Genomic DNA, 25,283 nt, shown 5'->3' with positions numbered 1-25,283 from the left:
GAGAACTATTCTACTTTCCAACAGTTCTGGGGAGATGGTTACAACTTTATAACAGAGGGACTCCCTCAATTTATGACCTTTGAAGTACAGAGGGGAAATCCATAATTTGACAGAAATAATGAAACATGCATTTGGTTCCCTGACAGATTCTTGTTAATGAGATCAAAAAAATTTTGAAATGATTTGGAATATGAATTTGGATATTCCAGGTCTGCCAACACTAACGTATACATTTCTAATAGACTGCAAAAGATTTTAACCTTAGTGTTTTGGAATTGATTCCTGGAGTATCTCTTGTTCACATCAATAACAAGTTTCTTAACTTACAACAAAATACATTTAACAACCAAAGATTGTCTGCATTCAAATTCAAAACACTTTAGGTCATAATCTGGTTTCTTAAAAAGTGTGCAATTCTATCTCTAAGGATAATTAGTTTAAAGAATATTTGAAACTTAAGCATCGATAAAATGCACCTAACCAGTGATCTTCCTTTATAACAAGGATTCCCAACCTTTTTTCTGCCATGACCCCTACCATTATCCAAGGGGTCCATGGACCCCAGGTTGAGAACCCGTGCTTTATTATCTCCATCTGTGTTATATCATTCTCAATATTCAATTCCCCCTTCTGAGGAAATGAAAAGTTCCATGGCTGTTCTTCATTAAACCAACATGTTTCAATTAGTTACATAAATACTGCCACTATTAATATCAGAGATTGGTCATCCAGTTCTATAATGCTCATCTCCTTAAGGATAAGTGGAGCTCCACTATATTCAAGATGTTTTTATCTTGCAAAGAAAAAGCAACACATCCACCACTGACACACTGAGCTTACAATTTGTTCAACTGCAGAATGTACTGCTATTACTTTTATTATCATTCCGTGTGTACTTCTTAAATCTGCAGCAGTCTCTACCACGGACAAGGGCATCAGATCAATAGGAATAGGAATAAAACCACCAGCAAATTTCTCTTTGCTGCACTATGTCCTCACTTGGTCTAAACTGAGAACCGGTGAACCAACTGCAGTGTACCTTCATGTTAAGGACAACACCAGTTCATGGTGGAAACTCACCATCAGGATACTAAAAGCAATCAGGGATTGGCAAGACGTGGTAGCTCAATGGATCACAAATCCCATGATTACATGTTCAGCATCAGAACTAAGTTTAATATCACTGGCATTTGTCATGCTGTTGACTTTGCAGCAGCAGCGTAATACAATAATTTTGAGAAAGAACTGAATTAAAGTATATATTAAATAGTGAAATTAAATAAATAGTGCAAAAATTGAACTTTTAAAAAGTAGTGAGGAAGTGTTCGTGGGTTCAACGTCCATTCAGAAATCAGATGGCAGAGGGGAAGAAGCTGTTCCTGATCATTGAGCGTGTCTTTATGCTTCTGTATCTTCTTCCTGATGGTAGCAATGAGAACAAGGTACGACCTGGGTGATGGGGGCCCTTAATGATGGATGCCACCTTTTTGAGGCATCGCTTTTTGAAGATGTCCTGGATACTACGGAGGCTAACGCTCGTGATGGAGCTGACAGCTTAACTCTCTGCAGCTTACTTCAATCCTGTGCAGTAGCAACCCCACCCCACCCCACCCCATACCTAACAGTGATGCAGCCAGAAATTTGAGTGTTTTTTGGAGACATAACCAACCTTCTCAAATTCCAAATGAAATGTAACTGCTATTATGCCTTCTTTGCAGCTGCATGGATATGTTGGGCCTAGGTTAGATCCTCAGAGATACTGACACCCAGGAATTTGAAATCACCCACTCTTTCCTCTTCTGATCCTTCTATGAGGTCTAGTGTGAATTTTCCTTTCTGAAGTCCATAATCAGTTCTTTGATCTTACTGACTTTGAGTGCAAGGCTGTTTTGCTACACCTCTCAACTACCTCTCACTCCTCTATGTCCTCTCGTCACCGTCTGAAATTCTGCCAACAATGGTTGTAGAATCAGTAAATTTATAGTTGGCATTTGAGCTGTGCCTTGCCACACAGTCATGGGTGTAGAGAGAGCAGAGCAGTGGATTAAGCACACATCTGAGGTGTATTCAATGTTAAGATACCAAGCATAGTACTTAATCATTGGTAATTAATTAAATTACTATACCTCTTACAGTGAATAATTATTCAATGTGTAAGAGTACTGTATAATTCAGATAGCATTATTTCTACATCTTGGCATCCAAGGATTGAAATAGAATGCAGTTTGTAAATATTACAACAAAAAAAACTCCAAATTAAAACTGCAGAATTTCAAGTGAAATTATTCGGAAACATACAATTAAGTAATAAATCTCTTTTCTGCTATATTGTTGACACTATTTATAAACCTAAAAACAGTTGCTCGCAAATTATTTTGTGGTTGGAATTTCAAAACTGCTGGTTTTTCAAAGACAGTTCACACAGTAATCTGGATGTCTGTCACTATGCTGAAGGTGTCATGCTTTATTTAGAATTCAAGGCTGCCAGTTTATCGAGGCTAAATCCCATTGTGCAGGCTTGTTTATCATAATAGAGTTCTGGAATTCAAAGGCTGGAGGATAAACAATTTATGTGTAAAAACCAGAACAAGCAAGATCATCAATAACAGATATTATAACTCAAAAATGGTCTTGATCTTTACATAGCACGCAATTCTCCTGGAATTTCTTTCTGTAGAATATCTCAAGTAGTTTGTACTGCCAACAGTTTGGCCAACTCCACTTACCTTCAAAACACTAGTTCATCTTGGCAATTCTGCTCACAGTTCACCTGTGTTTAAAGCAACAGCATTTGTCATCATTCCTTTCCTCAGGTACTCGAATGTGAGAAAGGAGTCTAAATATATCTGAAATGAGGGTGTAACACTCACTATGTGAATGAAGAATATTTGTAGATGACCAAATCTAGCTCTAAAAAGAAGTAACTTTGCCTTTTTTCTTGGTGTTCAGAAAACACAAGGGCCTCTTCTCTTCATGCAATCCCATCATCCTCACCATATTGCTATTTGGCCCTTCTATATCTGCATTGGAGTCAACGAACGTGACCACACTGAGAAGATTTCTCAGTCAAGCGCAGGGAAATCCAGGAGTACACACTGCCCACCTGGAGCCCGAGGAGCCTAATATTCAATAGTGGTATCCAGAACTTCACTGAATAGAAAGGAGCAGCATTGTAGCATAGTGGTTAACATAACAGTAATAAATGCTAGGAACCCAGGTTCAATTCTGCCACTGTTTGTCAGGAGTTTGTACGTCCTCCCAACGAATGAGTGGACTTCCTCCAGGTGCTCTGGTTCCCTCCCATTTCCCAAAGACAGACAAGTTAGTAGGTTAGTCGGTCACATGGATGGAACTGGACGGCGTGGGCTCACTGAAAAATAATTAAAAATGAAAACTGCACTATGGTCTCGACTGCCATTGAGAGTCGCACAAATCTCTGGATAGAAATGCCCATATTGTCTTATTCAAATATGATCTCCCATTATTTTGAGGCCTGCTTTCCCTAAAACCCTCCTCTCCCAGGCCCATACAAAATCTCTGACTCAGCCAAAAACAACCCATAACATCCAATCTACCCACTATGTTAAACGTACTGTTCAAATCCATTACCAGCTGAAGTTCCTCCTCAAAGTTTAAATCCTGTAACTTGTTTCTACCTACAGCAACCAATAAAACTTGACATCAGTAGAATCGATTGAGAGATTTATAAGCAACTCCATGCAGATCTGAATATTCAAGTGTTTAAAATTCAATGGAGTAAATACAGTGGTTGGTCTTCATGCTGTTTGCTAAAGCCATCACAAGGATTCTGCTGAACTGCCGCTTCCCCATGGACAAGGATCAAATTCCTGAACTGCAATACAGCTTCAGTGTACAATGGATACAACATTGACATTATCCCCAGGCAAACTGCAGGGAGACAGCATTACAGTCAATACATAGTCTTTCTCAAAGCAAAGCAGCTTTCACATTTGTTAACTGAGGGAGATTTCAGAGAACCTGCTGCATATTTGACTATGCTAAAAAATGCATGAGAATGCTACATCTACCATACAATAATGTACAAGTTCCAACCAACTTTTTCACATTGTCACCAACATAATCATTCTACATATACCAACATACCACACTCCTCCAAAACAAGCCCAGAGTATATCATTTCCTAAAAACAAGATATACCCACTAGAAATGGTTCAGGATGGCAAGGGCTCAGAATGTAATGTAAATTTTATTATCAAAGTACATATACGTCACCATATAGAACCCTGAGATTAATTTTCTTGTGTACATATTCAATAAATCTATAGAATAACCATAACAGAATCAATGAAAGAGTGCCCAAGTACGGCGTTCAACCAGAGTGTAGAGCACACCAAACAATAATAAAAAAAATAAGCATAAATATCAAGACCATGAGGTGAAGAGCCACTGAAAGTGAGTCCATTGGTTGTGGAAACATTTCAGTGATAGGGCAAGCCTGATGGTTGAGGGGTAGTAACTGTTCCTGGTGGTGAGAGTCCAGAGGCTCTCATACCTTCTTCCTGATGGCAGCAGTGAGAAAAGAGCAAGTCAGGGGTTTGGGAAGGGGGCCTGTTGATGGATGCTGCTTTTCTGAGACAGTGTTTCATGTAGATGCGCTCAATGGTTGGGAGGGCTTTAACCGTGATGGACTAGGCTGCATCCACTACTTTAGGGTAGGCAACTTTAAAGGTTAGCAAGTACGCCACGCTTGGCCAACTCCACTGAGTTGGTCAAATCCTAAAGGAGAATTGCCTAGATTGGCTCTGCAGCATGTAAAGAGGAAAGTAACACTAGGGTTAAAAATAATGAACTCATCTTCACGACAGTGACAAATCCCCAATTCTTGCAGGCAAATTCTCATTTTCACACTGACAGCACCCTCCATTGGGTGGTGCAGCATTACAAGAATATAACTGACACAGATACAAAACAATCCCAAATATATCCAACAGTCACTATGGACTATGAGCAAAGAGAGAAATATACACCACCACAATCCATTGCTGGTTGGTGTAACATATCCTTCAGTCTATCCTTACCATCAAATTGCAGAAGGGCATGCCCGGGGCAGCAATGGCTTATCCAAGAAAGAGGCACTGGACTGTAACACAGAACCCCAAACAATAGAAATATTATGCCAGAGGCAGAACTAAACAACCTCACAACCAACAGATCAAATCAAAGAGCTAAAGTTTCACCACACCTAGTCAAGATTAAGGATGGATAATTAAACATTTAATTAAAAAAGGCTCCAAGAACATCCTCAGTAGTGACAGTATCAGAGGAATGAGAAGTCAGATACATTACAACCACGCGTGCATAGAGAATAATTTACCTCAGCTTCTTCCAAAGGCCCACTTATCAAAGAAGCCAGTCATGAGGCAGTTTCACTCAGTTTAGACCACAAGACTTAGGAGCAGAATTGGGCCATTCGGCCCATCATGTCTGCTCTGCCATTCCATCATGGCTGATTTATTATCCCTCTCAACCCCATAACCTTCTCACTGTAATCTTTGACACCTTTACTAATCAAGAACCTACCAAATCTCCATTTAACTATTCCCAATGACCTGGCCTCCACAGCCATCTGATGCAATGAATTCCACAAATTCACTACCCCTGGTTAAAGAAATTCCTCCTCATCTGTTCTGAGTGGATGTCCCTCTATTCTGAGTGTGCCCTCTGGTTCCAGACTCATCCACTATGGAAAACATCCTCTCCCCATCCACACTATCCAGGCCTTCAAAATTCCATAGGTTTCAATGAATTCCTCATTCATCTGAACTCCAGCAAGTATAGGAGGTGGGAGGAGGGGAAAGAGGCTAGCTGGAAGGTGATAGGTGAAGCCAAGTGGGTGGGAAAGGTCAAGGGCTGGAGAAGAAAGATAGGACAGGAGAGTGGACCACAGGAGAAAAAGGAGGGGACCCAGGGGAAGAAATAGGCAAGCAAGAAGTGAAAGGTCACAAAATGATATTAAGATTGAGGATCAGCCATGAAGGTGTATATGGCCTGCTCCTATTCTGTAACCTCCTTATGTCAACTTGCCCATCTGCATCAGGAAATTTCACAATCATACCTAGTCCTTCATCCTAGTCATTTATCATCAAGTTATTCACTGGATCTAAATACAAGTTCTCTACCCCACAACTGTGGATTCTATCACACACATGAACTGCAGCTCATAACTATTCATTGACATATTACAAAAGGCAACGTGAAATCAATAATCAGGACTGGCTTCACCAAAGACCATATTTCCCAAATGAATGCAATGTTTAGGCATGAGTTAATATCGGTCAGCAAAAACAAAGCTGACACACAAATAGAACTTTGTGCAATTTGGGATGGGAATGGAGTTTTTATGGCAAGCTCAGTATTATGGAAATCCTTGGTACGGCTCTAAAGATAATGATGCAGAAATTACCACCAAAGTTTTGAATGAAAGTTTAGAACATGAGATGATGTTGAAAATTGTTCTGTAAAGTTATTTTCATGTTGCCTTATCCCTCATCTAGCTGTCATACAAATCTTCAAGACCCAATATTCCACAAGCTTGCCTCCTTCATCAAAACCCTCCCTGAACTTCAGAAACAGTTACAAGTTAGCCGTTCTGTCTCCTTAGAAGCAACAGCGGTCCTTCTTAGGGTAATACTTTGGTTTTTAAATCTATATTCCTCCACGGGTACTGAACTGTTACAACTTAGCTTCATCAACACGCCCTGTCCACTATCACCGTTAGACTCTGCTGATAGATCCCACTGCCGGTATTTTGCTGCCCCGAACTGCAGCCGCTCATTCAGTTGTGCTTGATGTACGATCTTCTCAGTAACACTTCCTCCAACCCCACTCCCGACTCCCTCATTAACCTCCACCTTCCTCCTGCACCATCCCTCCGAGCTCCCGGCGCCTTCTATGATTTAAAATCTCGTTAGTGATGGTATTTCAGTTTGCAGAGACAGCAGTGTTACAGCATGCAATATCCATAATAATGAGCCTCAGATGCCGGTGTACAAGCCCGAGTCAGTGAGCAGGAGGCGGCAGGGACTCGCCTCCAGTCCCAGTGAGTTGCTTCCTGGGCCCCGAGCCATGTTCGGCACCAACTCCTCCAAAACTCATTTCAAGCAATTTACAAGCAACTTCAGTCGTTAAATACCACTCAGCTTCAACTCCCGCCTCCCCCGGCCCCTCGAATTCAGGCCGCGCAGTATTTTTCATTTAACGTAGAATTACAGGCATCAAACTCACCACACACGCTCGGTGGGGCCTCGCCAATGAATCAGCCGAACTTGGTGCTCCCTCTGCTTCCGGGCCAAGTGATCATATCCGCTTTCACCAGATGTGACTCAACCTGTGGAGACAAAGCAGAAGGTCTGCAGCTGTTGAAAAACGTGAAGCAAAACTATTAAGTGCTAGATTCACGCAGGTAACATCCGAAGGGAGAACGTTTGTGCCCTTTTCAGCAGTCTGTCAGTGGCCTTAAAGTGGTAGATGATACAGTAAGAATGCTATCACTTTAGCAAATCGCTTGTGCCCTGACCAGAATCTTTAGTTTAATTCAGCCATCGTGCTGTGACTTCATCCACTTAATACTGCTGTGCGTTGGAGCAGCCGAAAATACTCCAAACGGGATGAAAAATGTTAAAAATCTGAAATAGAAAAACAGAAATCCCTTGACATATTCCGCAGGCTAGTCAGCATCCATGGTGAGAGAAACAAAGAAACAAGCCTGACAAAATGGGATAAGTGATGTGTATGAAAAGACGTGTACATATCCAGGATAATTTTTTTCTCAGACATCACTTCTTGCTGGTGACCTTTCTCAACAATTTCAGTAGATTGGCCAAAGCGTAGTTAGTCAGCCGGTATACTGCAAAAACCAAAGTCGGCACGACGTCCAAAAACATTAATAAAATGTATCTTTCAAAGCCTCCACAGTATGGTTTGTCTTCTACTTACAGTGACTGAATTAATAATTTGCCACTAAAGTCAGGACCACCATTTTGAAAATGTAGCTTTTTTATCTTAAGGCTCAAATGCTAAATTAAACACTTAAGTTTTGAATTCATGCTTCAATATTTAAAATGCCTACCAAAACATAATTCTATTATCAAACCTTCCCTCTATTGGCTGTACTATCTTACTTCAATTATATATTCACAAATACCTTCACTTTTATACATGAGAATTGGGATGTTTCAGTTTCTCAAATTTCACATTTTTAGCTTTATATTATTAATGTAAAATCAAAACATTACATAAAATAGGAACCGAATAAATGGTTTGAAGAACATTTAGTAGATAGATAGATACTTTATTCAATAATCCTTTTCACGTTCCATTTCATCAAAAGCTGAAACAACCAGTTTATCAAATATTTTAAATTTATACACTACATATTTCTATGAACAGATTTGCTATCTTTGATCATGTTTTTCATACAGTTCTCTTTCAATTTTTACACTAAGCTATATAGTTACAATTTATTTGATGACTATTTTTCTGTTTCTGTTTCTTAACTATTTCTGTGATAAGTTACATAGAAATTTTAAATGTATTTATTCTCTTTGCAATATATGAATATTACATGCAAATTGTTCCCTCAACCACTTTTCTTTGCTCACTATTCTCTTGATTTTTTTAGTAACTTGTTGCAAACATTGATCCTGGCATTCCAAACTCAGTGGCCTTATTTTCCAGAGAAACTGTTGAGCGCAAGCTAACTCGTTACAACATCCCACCATTCCCAGAACAACTTCACACATGGCTGTCAAATGTTTTTATTTATTTATTGGGATACAGTGCTCAGTAGGTCCCCTGAGCCACACTGCTTGGCAATCCCCTGATTTAATCATGGGACAATTTACAATGACCAATTAACCTAACAACTGGTAGGTCTTTGGACTGTGGGAGAAAACTGGAGTACCCGGAGGAAATCCACGCGGTCATAGGGAGAATGTACAGACTCCTTATAGGCAGTGGCGGGAATTGAACCAAGGTCACCTGTTCTGTAAAGTGTTGTGCTAACCACTAAATTGTGTGTCAAAGCTTCAGCTCAGTGAAAAGTAAATGCAATGTGCTTAGCACACTAAAAAAGCTGCACCAGCTAGCTAGGAGCTAGGAATGTATAATTCTATGGAAGCCTGCAACCCTCCTCCCCTTCCAGCTTTAATGATTTAGTTCTGGCAGCTGTATGGAAAATCAATTTCTCTAATGCAGAATTTAATTGAAACAACTCCAAGGAAAATGGAAATAGATAAAACTGGACATGAGCAAAGTTAGCCAACCAGAAGTCACCGGGATCAAAATGATCGAGGACAGAGCCCCTGAAAGCGAGCAGCAACAGCTTGATGAGAAACAATAATGTGTTAAGATCACCACTCCACAAGAGACAGAGGAAAGAAATGAGTGGGAAAAGGAAACAGCAGGTAGGAAAAAAACAATAAAGTGGTAAAATCCGTAGAAAATTAGAAGCTGAAAGAGAATGGCTATTGAAAGTATCCCAGAATAGAGCAGCATAATAGAAATTTTTAAAACGGGCAAATCAATAAAGAACAGCTTTGCAAAAATAAAAGGAATAAAAATATTTATATTCCAATGGCGTCCAGTTTTAGATCACACATACAGTATCGAAGAGAGAAAGGATATAGTTACAATCTCAGTACATCCAAAAGCACTTTGCAACTAAAATAAAATGGATTCTGGTTCATTGGGACCAGTACCCTATTAAGCAGCTACCCCATTAGCCGAAGTTTCATGGAAATAGTTAAAAATGTATGAAAAAAGATAAACTGAGAAACAAATTAAATATCTAAATAAAATATAGAACAAGTTGGAACACTACCAGTACTACTACATTACTATAAAACTGTGTATTAGTTCTTAATAGTTATCAAAAAAGGAATTCATCCAGTGTACACTACCATGTTCTTTTGATTGACTGTAAATGAACAAAATGCAGACATCTAGTACAGATGATGGACTGCCTTCATACAATGCTTTGAATGGTTTTGTCTTCCAAACCTTCACTTTGATTGTAACATTCAAGATGATTGTCAAAACCTTCAAATTCTTAGTAGCTCCTAACTTGTTGAAGTAGTGAAATTGTTTCATTTTCACTCCCAGCCGTTTCTGGCATTTCCAATCTTGAATACTTGAAACCACAGTGAGCAAAACAGTTCTGAATTGTCTTAATGCTTATTTGTCGCCAATTATCAATGACAAAAAGAATCGCTTTTTGACCACAAATACACGCAACTTACGCTATTTAAAAACTGGTTGCACAAAGCACGGTGCAGTGTCTAATAGCCGCACAAGTGCACACAACTGACGCTTGTTAAAAACTGTTCGGCAACAGTATCCTGCCCCAATTACACATTATTATGTCTCAAATAAGTGGCTGCCCCAATTAACTGGGATGCACTGCAATTACATTTAATATAGTCAACTCTGTACTGATCAGGGTGGCCACACACCTGTTTTTTAATAAACAAAATATTAAAACTCATATCAATCAATAAATAAAAAATTCTGCCATTTTCTTAAGTGGAAAATTGTCCTCAAATTTCTGATTTATAATTTTTGTTACATTTCACATTAATGCATGATTTGATTTTGCCAAATAATTATGTTCTTGAAAAAAGCTTGTGTATGCATACAGTAAATGTGTAGGTGTTCTGCTGTGCCACCCAAGAGTGAAACTTTGCAGTGCTCAAAATAGCAATAGTTGTGCTGAACAATCCCGCATTGTGTTTGAACGCAGTTTAAGGATGGCACAGATGACAAGCTTACCACACTCACCTGCTTCAGCCTTAAACAGCCACCCTCAGAAAAAGGCTGGGACAGCCAGGAAAAGGACTTGATAATAACAATAGTACATTAATAAATATATAGTTATGTATATATTGCTTACTTATTTATTATTATTATTTCTTTCTTTTTGAATTTACACATTTTTTGTCTTTTGCATGCTGGTTGAACACCCAAGTCATTGATTCTGTTATGGTTCTTATTCTATGGATTTATGCCCACAAGAAAATGAATCTCAGGGTTGTATATGATGACATATATGTACTTTGATAATAAATTTAGTTTGAACTTTGTCTAGGAGAAGATTTAGGCATAGCTCGAGTACAGAGGAATCAAGGCTACTTTATGGATACATGTACTGAACTATATAGAACATATTAGGGCTGGATATGCAGATAGGTCACTGTGGGAATGAGGCCAGGTATGTAATTGGAATGCAGTCAAGAATGAGAGTTGGGGAACGTGGTGGACTCAGAGAAGAAAGGAGCCTGGAAGAAGATGAAGGGATGGCAGAGAAGTTCGGGGATAGAGAGAACAGATCGTGCAAGAGAACATGAACAGGTGTGGGAAAGGGAGGAGCTATGCAGTGGGCAAGAACACAGTGTTTGCTTGCATATGCACAAGAAGCACAAATGTATTTGTGTTGAGTTGCACCCAAACATATACCCACCAATGTGAAAGCGCTAATATTCGTGCTACACAGTCTGGTGTCCTTTGTCCCCTTGCTAAGGATCAAAACCTCACTGTCAAATCTAAGTCGTAGTTGTTGTGGTAAGTCGTAACAAAAAAACACACATACAAAGTGGAAAGTGGTGCAGCCCTCATTAACACTGCTGACAGGTCACAAAAGCGTGCTTGTTATTTTAACAAGGATGTTCAAAAAGTATTAAGTCTTGTCTAAAAGCTTGGTTGGTTGATGACAATAGTGAAACTATTTGGACAAGAGGAAGATGCTTTTGCATATCTTATATTGGCCAAAGCGATATTTCTAAATGTTTATTAATAAAAAAAAGTAGGGGTACTGAACATAGTAAGTATGTAACTCCAAATGTTGCACATTTTATAAACCGTTAATTAATGGGTGATTGAAAGGAGTGTTCATTTATCTCATGTGGCGGATACTTTTAAGATGGCACTAGTGAAGCACAGTGATAACTTGCTGGCAGCAATCAAAACTATTAACTACTTTATTAATCACACTTTTTCTTGAAAACAATCACTGCAATCAATAACCTGAAACTTCCCTCTCAGAGTTGAGATTTTGAACCACCTGTACGATCTAGCAATGTTGCAATGTGAACTGAAGCCTCAAAGGTGTAGGATGGTGTCGAATTAAGGTAGCAGGGCCTGGGCTCGGGCCCGAGAGCGGGGAATGAGCCAATGTTTGGGCACTGCTGGAGCAGACTTTGAGGCAAGTGTCAAGGCAGCAGGGCTCTGGCCTGAGTGAGAGGAACGACCTGCTGCTTGGTCAATTTAAGCACTGGGCCAGATTGAAAAGGTCTGGGTGTTGGGGCCAGAGGAGAGGGATGGAATGGTCTTCTGTTCGTTGTTCTGCGAGACTTACTCGACTTTATACTGAACTGAGACTGTGGCCTGCAACTAACGGGCTCCTGGTTCAGCTGCAGTGATGACTGGCTTCGTGGCTGTGGACTCACTTTCATGAACTTCAGTTCTGAATGTTATTTGCTTACTGTTAGTGTTTTTACAATTTGTGTTTTTCCCTGCACATTGGGTGCTTGATGGTCTTTTTTTAATGAGTTCTATTGTGTTTCTTTGTTTCGTGGCTGCCTATAAAGAGACGAATCTTAAGGTTGTATGTAGTATACATACTCAGATAATAAATGTACTATCCAGTTCTTGTGCATCATTTTGTTCCAGTGACAGGAGTGTTACTGATGAGGAATGCTTTGTGATAAGAGCTTATGAACGCTTTCAGGATTACACTGGTGAAAGACTTCACTGATTTGCAAGCTTTGAGAATTCTAAGTTGCAACAAATGCCCAGAGCATTCTTATCTCTTGGATGGGCTGGAATTTCATTTATTTCCGAAAGTCCATCTACATTCTTATTCCATGCCATATTGTAAATGATTGGGAGACAACAAAAGTCCCAGCATCAATCCTTGCAATACTCAACTGGTTACAGCCAGAAGAACAACTCTTTACCACAACCTTCTGCCTCCTGTCACCAAAGCCAATTTTGGAACCATTTTGCCAACACGTTGGAATACATACTGTATGCCCTAATCCTCTGGACCAGCCTATCTTGTGGAACTTTATCAAAAGGCCTTGCTTTTTGTAAAAGTAAACTATATCCCAGGTTGACGGTGAATCAGTCCTTGCCTATCCAACTCAGTATACTGTAACTTGTGTCTCTTAGGATATTTTCCAATAATTTCCCTACTATTGTTGAAGGTTCATTGATCTATAGTTTTCAAGTGTTTCCTTACTGTCCTTTTTGAAAAAGGAAACAACATTAGCTATCCTCCAATTTAAGTGATACCTCACCCATGCTTGATAAAGAAGTAAAGATCCTGTTGAGTTCCAGTAGTCTTCTTCCTTATTTGCTACAGCACTCTGTCCTTCATAGTCCTTCCAACATAAAACCATAAAACATAGGAGCGGAATTAGACCATTTGGCCCATCAAGTATGCTCTGCCATTTCACCATGGTTGATTTACTATCCCTCTCAATCCCATCCTCCCCATTACCTTTGACATCCTTAATAATCAAAACCTTTCAACCTCAGCTTTAAATATACCCAGTGACTTGTCCTCCTCAGCCATCCATTCACAGGTTCACCACCCTCTGGCAAAAGAAATTCCTCCTAATCTCTTTTCTAATGGGACATACATGTATTCTGAGGCTGTGCCATCTGATCCCAGAGTCCCCCACTATAGGATACATCCTCTCTATTTACAGTCTATCTGGACCTTTCAATTTTCGATCATTTTCAGTGAGATTCCCCACTTCCCATGCTTCTAAATTCCAGAAAATTCATCCCCAGAGCCTTCAAATGCTCTTCATACGTTAATCCTTACATTCCCCAGGATAATTCTCGTAAACCTCCTCACAGAATTCAAAGTTCAAAATGAAGTTATTATCAAAGTATGTACAGTTCTATGCAAAAGTCTTTAGATATATATATACACACACACACTGTGTGTGTATATATATAGCTAGTGTGCCTAAGATGTTTGCACTCTGATCTCTCTCGTGGCTGTGCTCCTTGTAGATGTGCTCCGTGGGAGTTCTTCTCCTGAGACGGACACTGGACCCTCTCCAACGCCAGCACCTTTCTTAGATAAAGAGACCAAAACTGATCACAATGCTCTGAGTGTAGTCTGACCAATGGCCTATAAATCCTCAACGTGACATCCTTGCTTTTATAATCTAGTTCTCTCTAAATGAATGCAAACATTGCATTTGTCTTCCAAACATTGACTCAAGTACAAGTTTACCTTCAGGAAATCCTGAACAAGGACTCTGAAGTCCATCTGCACCGCTGATTTTGGAATTTTCTCCCTGTTTAAAAAATAGGCTGTGCCTTTATTCCTTCTACCAAAGTGACATACTATACACTTCCCTACACTGTATTCCATCTGCCACTTCTTTGCTCATTTTCCTGATCTGTCTAAGTCCTTCTGCACACTTCCTGCTTCCTCAACACTACTTGCCCTTTCACCTATCTTTATATCATCTGCAAACTTGGCAAGAAAGCCAAGGATTCCGTCATCCAAATCTTTGACATTTAACGTGAAAAGAAGCGGTCCCAACATTGACTCCTGTGGAACACCACTAGTCACAGGCAGCCAATCAGAAAAGGCCCCCTTTTTTCCCACTCTTTGCCTCCTGCCAGTCAGCCAATCTTCTATACACGCTAGTATCTTTATGTAATACCATGGTCTCTTATCTTGTTTCACAGCTCATGTCAAAGACCTTCTGAAAATCCAAGTAAACAGCATCCACTGACTCTCCTTGACTAACCTCCTATTATTTCCTCAAAAAATTACAACAGATTTGTTGTGCAATCTTTCACCTAAAGGAAACCATGCTGACATTGTCCTATTTTATCATGTACCCTGAAACTTTATCATTACCCAAGTACCCTGAAACTTCATCTGTAAAACAGCATCTTCCCAACCACTGAAGTCAGGCTAACGGGCCTATAATTTCTTGTCTTTTGCCTCTCTCCCTTCTTAAAGACTAGAGTGATATTTGCAATATTGCAGTCCTCTGCAACCATTCCAGAATCTAGTTATTCTTGAAAGATCAATATAAATGCCTCCACAATCTCTTCAGCTACCTCCTTCAGAACCCTGGGTTGTCATCCATCTGTTACAGGAGTCTTCTCTACCTCTTACATCTTTCAGCTTCCCAAACACCTCCTCCTTAATATTAGCAACTACACTCAATTCTCCCTCCTGACCCTCGCGCATTTCTAGCATACTGCTTCCACAGGGAAGGATGACTCAAAGTAGTGTACTTGTAGTCTGTCCTTTGTTCCTTTGTTCCCCAAGTCAAGTCACTTTTTATTGTCCCCATTACTACCATTCAAGCATCATTTTCCAGCAGTCCAATATCCACTCTCTCCACTCTTTTATATGCTCATTGGCTACTTTATTAATTATAGGAATGGAGCCCAGTGTGAGCTTCTGTTGCTAAAGCTTCAAGGTTCAATGTGCTGTGTGTTTAGAGATGGTCTTCTGCACACCAGTGTTGCAACACATGGTTATTTGAGTTACTGTTACCTTCCTGTCAGCTTGAACCAGTCTGTCCATTCTCCTCTGACCTCTCTCATTAACAAGGTGTTTTCCCCATAGAATGTCGCTTGCTGGATTTTTTGTACCATTCATTGTAAACTCTAGAGAGTGTTGTGCGTGAAAATCCCCGGAGATACTTAAACCATCCTGCTTGGCATGAACAATCACTCCATGGTCAAAATCACTTAGACCACATTTCTTCTCCATTCTGATGTTAGGTCTGAACAACAACTGAATTCTTAACTATGGCTGATTAGATATTTGCATTAATGAACAAGTGTACCTAATAAAATGGCCACTGAGTGGTATATATCTGAAAAACTTTTAGTAACTTTTTTATATTATTGGCTAGCTTACCTTCGTATTTCATCTTTACTCTCATTATTTTTGAGTGGCTTTCTATTGGTTTTAAAGACCTCCTCTAGCTTTTCACTCATTTTTGCTAAATTATATGCCCTCACTTTTGCTTTTTTGCTGTCTTTGACTTCCCTTTTCAGGCACAGTTGCCTCATCCTCCCTTTTGAATGCTTCTTCTTTTTTGGAATGTATCTATCCTATGCCTTCCAAATAGCTGCCAGAAACTCCAGCCATTTCTGTTATGCCATCGTCCCTGCTAGTATCCCTTCCAATCAACTTTGGCCATCTCTTCTCTCGTGCCTCTGCAGTTCCCTTTACTCCACTGTAATACTGGTGCATCTGATTTTAGCTTCTCCCTCTCAAACCAGAAGGTGAATTTCATCATATTATGATCACTGTCTCCTAACAGTTCCTTTCTCTTTAAGGTCCCTAATTGAATCTGTTTCATTACACAACACCCAAGCCAGAATTGCCTTTTCCCTTGTGCACTCAATCACATGCTGCTCTAAAGAGCCATCTAATAGGCATTCTACAAATTCCTTCTCTTGAGATCCAGCACCAACCCTATTTTTCCAATTTTCCCGCATATTGAAATCCTCCATGACTATCATGACATTGTCCTTTTTTACATGCATTTTCCACCTCCCATTGTAATATGTACCCCTCATCCAGGCTACTGTTTGGACATGTATATGATGCCCATCAGGGTCTTTTTACCTTGCAGTTTCTTAACTCTACATCTTCCATCCTTACAAACCATAGAAATGATAGTTTTGGAATGAAATGCATTCTGAGGTTTCCAGTATGACTTGAATATGAATACAATGTATGGTTTAAATCTGTATTTTGCTTTTGATACAATAATATTCAAAGTGATCAATAGCCAATTTAGTCATTCCTGATACTATATTTACTCCTGGGTGACATTACAGAATAACATGATGCTGGTGCGTACAGATCCTGAAAACCTTGGAAGATAGGAGCCTCTGTGGTTGGTTGAGTTTAGAATCAAGACTTGGCTGAGAGAAGTTCAGAATTAGTAGGTCATTGTTCCAGGATTCAGATACTTCAGACGCAACAGTAAGGGGAATTGTTTTAATGATCTGGGTGAATGTCATAGTGGCAGTTGTTCAAAGCCTAGAAGGCCCATTGAATGAGGCTATATGGTTGTTGATCAGGAATAAGAGAGATGCAGGAACTATGTTGGCATTACACTGTAGGTCTTCCAAAAACCAGCAAGGCATTGGTGAACAGATACGTAGACAGCTTATGGAAAGATGTAAAAAACAACAGTGTAGATACAGTAGGTGATTTTAATTTCCCCAGAATTGACTAGGACACCCTCAGTGCAAGAGGCTTAGATGGGGCAGAATTTGTTAAAACCGCATCCAGGAGGGTTTCTTGCCACAGCATGCAGATAATCCAACCAGGAATGGGCCATTCTACAAACGTTTGTACAAGACTTAGGCCATTTGGCCATCAACTCTGCTTCACCATTAAATCATGGCTGATTTATTCTCCCTTTCAACCCCATTGTCCTATCTTCTCCCTATAACGTTTGACGCTCTAACTAATAACGAACCAGTCAACCTCTGCTTTAAATATACCCAATGATTTAGCTTCCACAGCTATCTGTAACCATGAATCCCAGAGATTACTACCTCCTGGTGAAAGAAATTCCTCCCCATGTCAGTTCTAAAGGGATATCTTTCTATTCTGAGGCTGTGCCCTCTGGTCCTAGACTCTCCCAATAATGAAAACATCCTCTCCACATCCACTCTATTTAGACCTTTCAATATTGAGTAGATTTCAATGAGATCCCTCCTCATTCTTCTGAAATCCAGTGAGTACGGGTCAAGAACCATTAAACATTCCTCATACGAAAACCTATTTTATTCTCAGAATCATCCTTGTCAACTTCCTCTGGAACCCTCTCCAATGCCAACACATCCCTTCTTACGTATGGGGCTCAGAACTGATCACTGCACTCCAAATGGTGATGTGACCAACACCTTATAGAGCCTCAACATTACACAGTTGCTTTTACATTCTAGTCCTTTCAAAATGAATGCACACATTGCATTTGCCTTCCTTACTATCAACTCAACCTGCAAGTTAATCTTTCGGGAATCCTGTACTAGGACTCCCAAGTCCCCTTGTACCTCTGATTTCTGCATTCACTCCCCATTTCAACAATAATCCAATTCTTTATTCCTTCTACCAAAGTGCATGACTATACACCTCTGTACACTGCATTCCATCTATATTTGCCCATTCTCCTAATTTGTCCAAGTGCTTCTGTAGACTCCCTGTTTCCTTAACACTACCTGGCTCTCTATCTTTGTATCATTCCCAAACCTGGCCACAACGCCTTTAATTCCATCATCCAGATCCTTAACATATAACGTGAGAAGTAGTCGACTGAACACCGACCCTTGGGACATACACTGGTCACTGACAGCCAATCAGAAATGATTCCCTATATTCCCATTCTTTGCCTTCTTCTGGTTAGCCAATCTTCTGTCAATGCTGGTATTTTTCTTGTAATACTGTGGGCTCTTTCTAAGCAGCCACATGTACAGCACCTAGTCAAAGGCCTTTTGAAATCCACCGATTCTTAAACCTTACATCTGCTTCCTTTTTCTTTTTGACTTCTATTTGCAACATCTCTAACTTCTGACATTTCCACTCTAGGAAACAGACTCTGAGCATCAACCCTCTTGCTACCTCACAAAATTTTATATACTTAAATTACTTAAGCTCTTCAAGGTAGTAGTGGTTGTCCATCATGTTCAACGATGATAGGAGACCTGTCCAAGAGTGGAAAAGTCATTGTACTGGGCCAGTTCCACACTCTCTTAACCTCAGGAGTCTGGGCGCAGAGGTATTATGTACAAGCATCACAAACTGGGGTCTTCCTTATTGCAATGAATGACCATGACATCTTCTCTGCCCTTCACTCTCCACGGAGTGTTGCAGAACCACCTTTCTGCCCGCTGGATCTCATTGTAGATCTCATCCGTACAGTCCGCCGGAGCTGACTTCACATGCTAGGACAGGCATGTCCCTGTCTCACCAGTTCTGAGCCCCGCCAGCTACCCTCACCTGGTTTAGCCCACCTGTCGAAGTGATGTACCAGGGTGTAGCTTATGCCGCATGCAAACAGCTACTTGGAGCCACAGGCAAGAGATGAGGGGACCAAAGGTGAGTGGACATGACAAGCCCCTTCACCAGAGGTGCTACCCTTCCCTGAACACCCCATACACCCCAAGATAGTAAAGGAGACCAAAGATGAACTGATAAGTATTTTGCATCAGTCTCCATTGCAGAAGACACCAACAGTCACGCCAGAAATTCAAGGGTGTCGGGACAGAAGTGAGTGAGTCACCATTACGAAGGAGAAGGTGCTTGGGAAGCTGAAAGAGCTGAAGAGTGATACATCACCTGGACCAGGTGCACTACATCCCGCGGCTCTGACAGTGGTGTCTAAAGAGAGATTGAGGTGCAGGACTGATGTCCTGATGAGGTAGGTGTCCCAACCCAAAATGCGTCCATTTCCCTCCATAGATGCCACCTGACCTACTGAGTTCCTCCAGCTTTGGGTGTTGCTTGTTACTACCTCAGCTGATTTTCTCTTGAAAAGGAAGAATGAGTTCCACCATTTTTGCTCTGTGTAATGAAAATCATCCAGTACAAAAGTCCACAGTATCACTGTCTTCTTCGCCTCAGCAAATTCCACTGTCTGACATAACATTATTACCCACATTTTCCTTTTCTAATTCAGCACATTTGATAAACATGCTCCTAAAATTCTAAGACTTGAATATTTGGGTTGCACAGATTGATTATTTGATCAGCTTTGTTCACAAAGTTATCATCAAAATCTTCAGTTTTATTCTTAACTATGAAGTTCTCCAACTCCCTCTGAAAGTATTTAATCATTGCTTCCTTATAGGAATTGGTTCTACATCCCATGCCTATGCTGCATGAAGAAGAGGTAGATTTGTTATTCTGCTGCTAATCCACTCTGGTTATTTGTTTAAATTCTGAGCTGAGGACTCCATTGGTAAGAGTCAACCATGGTTGTTACATCCTAGCTGGCGATATGGAGAGTAAGCTGTTGCCCATGTAGCAAGCCTCCTCATGCATCTGATGAATCCAAAGGAACTGCAGAGACCGATACAGTTTGGTACCAGCAGCATCGCAGGAGTTGCCAGTTAGTGTTGATCTCAATGTATTAATGTCTTAGTAACTCCATCTCTGGATTTTTCCCTCAGGGTTTACTCCCAAAGCCTTCACCATGAGTGGGTATAGCCACGGGACAGCGGAGGTTTGAGATCAAAGTTTTCCTTCTCCTAGATGAGCTGCTAACCATGGCTGTCGAGCCCCATCTGCCCAAAGCAACCGGTTTTAAAGCACTAGCAATAGCCTTTGTCCCTTCTGTCAGTAGAAATGGTTCTGTCAGGCTTTGTAGCTAAGTCACACATGAAGTTCAAGAGCTGGACTTGTTGTCAGAGGTTATTTGAGACACACGCCACTGGGAGCATTTAGTAGAAAGTGGGAGCCTGTCCCCAAAACCACCCCTCCCCAGCTATAAACCTTATAGAACCAAAGCAAAATAATCTGATCACTATATAAGCGCTTATCAAAATGCTGAACTGAGCAATAAAACTAAGTGTAGTGATCACGTGAACATCACATTAGAAAGAAATGATCATTGTTGTTCTTTAAACTTAATGAAAATCAAGTACAATATTTATAATTGTAATATTATTAAGCTAAACATGATCAAATCATTTGTTTCAACTCACAATGTGCATTGAACAACAAGGTCATCCAAGTTATACACAGTTTATTAACTGGATACTTTCAGTGAATGATGAAAGAAGCATGTCTAATTTTGCTTCCTTTATTAGTGTGAACCTTCAACATTAGACCATGTGAATCTGATGTGGAAATTACAGTGAACCAGCAGTTGTCTGACTGCTAGATATATAAAGGAATCATGGCAGACTTTCCCCAACATAGGATGAATAGCTAATCTGTGCATACTTTTTGTGGCAAGTAAATGCTGCCACTCATAAATCATTCTGAAGGGACTCAAAAGACAATCAAAAAACTGCAGCTGCTGGAAATCTGAAATATAAGCAAACAAAATGCTGGAAGTACTCAGCAGGTGAGCCTGTCCTAGCACTTTCTGTTTTTATCCCAACAAGGAAAGTTCTTCTCATTCAGCACCTCAAAGACAACCCAATTACCCCAACCAACAGGAATCATAGATTGTCTGAACTATCCCTTTGAAAGGACCCTAGGCATGACATCTAGAAAATTCTAAGACAGATCCAATGATCCAGTAATTATGTGTTATCCATCGAAATATCCACCACCCTCAAGAAGATTCCATCTCCAAACCCATCTTCCATTCCTCTTTCAGGATTCCATTAGGATCATTCCCTTCATGATTGTCTGATGACATTCCTCTTGTCAAGCCACATTACCATTGAACTGAAGGAAAGGCATCATCTACTCTTTTACTTCACGCTTTCTAAACAAACAAGGACCAAAACAGTCCTTTAAGGTGCAGCAATGATTCATTTGCTCTTCTTCTAATCCTGTGGTTTTGCATTCAGTACTCATAATACCATCCCTTCGATACTGGGGGAAGCAAATGCAGGTTGGATGATTACCTTGCAGAGAATCTTTGTTCAGCGTGCAATTGCTCGAGCTTCCACTTGCCTGTCATGTCACTTCTCTATCTATCTCCAACTTTGACCTATCTTTCAGTGGTTTCCTGCATTATTCCAATGAAACCCAATAGAAGCTTGAGAAGCAACACCACATTCGCACCGCTACCTATACGGAGCTTGTACGTTCTCCCCGTGACTGTGTGGGTTTCATCCGGGTGCTCTAGTTTCTTCCCACCATGCAAAAGGCATACCAGTTGGTAGGTTAATTGATTATTGTAAATTGCCCTGTGCTTAGGTTAGGATTAAATTGGGGGATTGCAGGATGGGTGAGGCTTGAAGGAATGGAAGGACCTATTCTGCACTGCATCTCTAAATAAGTAAAAAATCATCTGCCTGGGCACTTTGCATCCTTTGGAACCCTCAACTGTGACTCTATCCTTGACAGGAAAATTACTTAAGTTAACTTCGCAGGCATCATTGGTTGATAAAAAGTGGAAAAAAGCATATGTTGACCAAAAAAAAAATGTCTTAGTAGCAGATTATATTGATGAAGTTCTAAATTAGGAAAAAAAGGATATCAAACACACATTCATGATCTCATTCCCAACTTCTTCGAAGGGAAGAATATGTTAGATCACCTCAGAATGCTGCAATTACAGCCATCTTCCAGAAAAACTGGATTCTAATTATTGCAGTGGTCCTCCTGCTGCATGTCAGAGTGAAAGTCATTCCAGGAGGAGCCTTCTCAATCATCTCCTCCAACACCCTCAAGAGAAATGTACGGATTGGCATTCATCATTAAACACAGCCATTTTTAGTTCTCGAAAAGGCCTTTGTCAAAAAAGAGGCACTGTGAATTATCACTGTTTTTAGGCTGCCCTTAGATCTGTCTTACACCTACTACACAATTAGATTATAAAAACAGAAAAAGAATGAGTAAGTCTAGGCCATTTGGTCCTTTGCACTTGCTCTACCATAACTTATCTTCTATCAGAGCTTCCTGCTCTGCTCCCTATCCCTTGATTCCCTTAATATGTAGGAATCTACTGATTTCTATTTTGAACTATCTTATTCACTGAGCATCCAAAGCCCTTGGGGTGGGGTACAGAATTTACTATAGGTGAAGAATTTTGTCCTTGTCCCTGTCTTAAATAGCCTACCCCTTATGCTCAGATTGTGACCCTGGTTCTCAACTCCTCATCTAGGGGAAACATCTCCCCTACGTACAGCATATTAAGCTGTCAAAACTTCTGCACATTTCAATGTACAATATATCTATTTTTAGATAAGGACACTACCAATGACCTGCAGAATTGCAGTAAGACAGCTTTACTGTTCTGCTCAAATCAACTCATAGTAAAGACCAATACTACATTTTCCTTTTGAAGTGCCTACTGCACAGCCAGATACTTAGTACAAAGATACCTATGTCCCTTTAAATATTAATATTACCATGACTTTCACTTTTTAAGAAAATGATTTTGAGCATCTATTTCACATTTTCCCGATGTACCCCATCTGCCATGTTTTTGCCACTCATTCAGCTCAACTATATCCCCTTGAAACTCCCTTTCTTTATCTGCAGGGAAATTCATTAAAAGACCCCTCCTTGCATTCCCACCTATTTTTCTATCATCAGCAAACGTCAAAAATAATATTTGATTGCTGCAGTCAAACTTGATATGGACCATGAAATACTGGGACCCAAGCACCAATACCTGTAGTACTCCACTAGTCACAGCTTGTCAAACTGAGAAGAACCTGTTTTCTGTCACTCTTTTTTTTGGTTGGCTAGCCAAAATATAATACCCCCAATTTTGTATGCCTTAGTCTTTTTCACCAACCAATTGTATGAGACAGTATGAAAAGTCTCCTGGACATCAAATACACTCCAGTCACTGGTTTTCTCTTTTCTGTTAGTCACATTCTCAAAGAATTAGTCAAATGTAATTTTTCCTTTCAAAGTCTATTCAGACTGCAGAATTCTATTACTCTTTGCAAGATTATTTTTTACATTCTTTAATGCAGTCATTATTACTACTACAAGATCAATAGTTTTCTCTTTCCATCTTTTTTTAAATGATTCAATCACATCTGCTGCTCTCCAATCCATAAGCACAATTATAGATGAGCATTCAATATCTCTACAGCTACCTCTTTCAAGAAGCAAGCTAATAGACTGTTGAATCCCTGGAATTTATCAGCTTGTGATCTCACCAGTATCTCCATTAGTAATTCTTCATTTCCTTCATATCCTCATTCTTGCTTGACCCTAGAATCTCTGGTATGTGTGACAGGCATTTTTGTCTCTTCTGTGAAGACAGACACAAAGTAATTTTTTATTGTTTAATTCCTCTTCTATCTCCGTATGCCACATGACTATTTTTTTTCTATCTCTGTCTGTAAAGGAGCCACAGTTGCCCTCACAAATCTTTTAACATATCTATAACAGCTCTTACACTGCATCTCTATGATTCTTGCCAAATTATTCTCATATCCTCTCTTGCCTTTCTTTGACAATTTTTGTTCTCCATGTTGAATTCTAAAATCCTTCAATTTTCAGACTAACTGCATTTTCTAGTAACCTCTTCCTTGATTTAATACTACATTTAATTTTTTTTTGTCAGCTATAACTGAAAATTTTTCGCCTTTTGGGTGTTTATAACTTAGAGGGATACTTCTTGTTCTGCAGATTTTGCATTATTTCTTTAAATGCTAGCCATGGACTAACTATTTACAAATTATTCACAGCCTACTCATCCCTTTAGTTTATGTTGATGTAATGGACGCAAGTTATGATTTTAATGAATGGGTCCTGGACAGTAGTCATCTTCGTGCAACATGGTGCAAAGCTAGGTTGTGTCATCTCAGCTCCAGCAATCTTGCTGCTGGACTGGTGCTAATGTCCAAGACAAGTGAGAAGCTTTTCAACTCACATTGCCTCCGTTCCAGAACCAATGTCTGAGATTAGAGTGACCGTGATCAGCAATGTGCAGACAATGCTTGCAGGTGTACATGTTTGGAGAGCAAGCTCCAAGATGCTTTTGACTGCTTCACTGGTGACCATTACACAAAATATTCTCAAAATGATGTCACTTACCAAGCAGTCACTATAGCACAAGTCTCTATCCAGCCCTGAAAATAAAGGCCCACAACTGGATTCCAGATGGACTGTTTCATCTCTCAGAGAATGCAGAGAATAATAATGAGGTCCACTATACCCTCAGGTACACCAGCACAGACTACAGCTATCTGAGGAATACAGTGTTTGAAGATCTGGATTTCAACCACAGCCCACAAAGCCCACTGGTCACAATGATGCCCACCCTCCTGTACATTTCTGAGACTACCAGCACAAGGTATATCAAACCACAGGAAAACATACCACTTCTGTTGCTTCCGCAAAATCTGCCTAATCCATTGGCAAATCCATGATTATCCTCATCTCCCAAGCCAATACCACTTAACACAATTGGCCTATATGGCCACCCACCAACATTCTCATAACAACATCAAAATCTTGAAAGAGGCACTCTCTAAAACTTCTTCAAAGCAAGACATTAGCAGGTGGACAGAAGAACCATCGAGGATATTATCAAATCACCATCTTGTGTGAATGCCTGAACTTTGACTGTTTATAAAATGGATAC

The 25,283-nt window shown here is 40.0% G+C and overlaps 2 protein-coding genes across 2 annotated transcripts in view; both read right to left on the bottom strand.

Moving 5' to 3' along the window:
• The window catches only part of psmd14 (proteasome 26S subunit, non-ATPase 14), a 102,937-nt gene extending 95,590 nt beyond the window's left edge, over positions 1–7,347 (bottom strand). The window contains exon 1 of the mRNA XM_073047405.1: positions 7,267–7,347. The gene's annotated coding sequence lies outside the window, so the exon portion shown is untranslated. The remainder of the gene's footprint in view (positions 1–7,266) is intronic.
• The window catches only part of tank (TRAF family member-associated NFKB activator), a 133,925-nt gene continuing 115,908 nt past the window's right edge, over positions 7,267–25,283 (bottom strand). Inside the window, exon 9 of the mRNA XM_073047397.1 lies at positions 7,267–7,369. Within this exon, the coding sequence (XP_072903498.1) occupies positions 7,298–7,369 (72 nt within the window). The 3' untranslated portion in view covers positions 7,267–7,297. The remainder of the gene's footprint in view (positions 7,370–25,283) is intronic.

The sequence above is a fragment of the Hemitrygon akajei genome, chromosome 5, assembly GCF_048418815.1.
Source record: "Hemitrygon akajei chromosome 5, sHemAka1.3, whole genome shotgun sequence".
NCBI lineage: Eukaryota > Metazoa > Chordata > Chondrichthyes > Myliobatiformes > Dasyatidae > Hemitrygon > Hemitrygon akajei.
The sequence above is the reverse complement of the archived record's forward strand: the minus strand, read 5'-3'. Positions and strand labels throughout refer to the sequence as shown.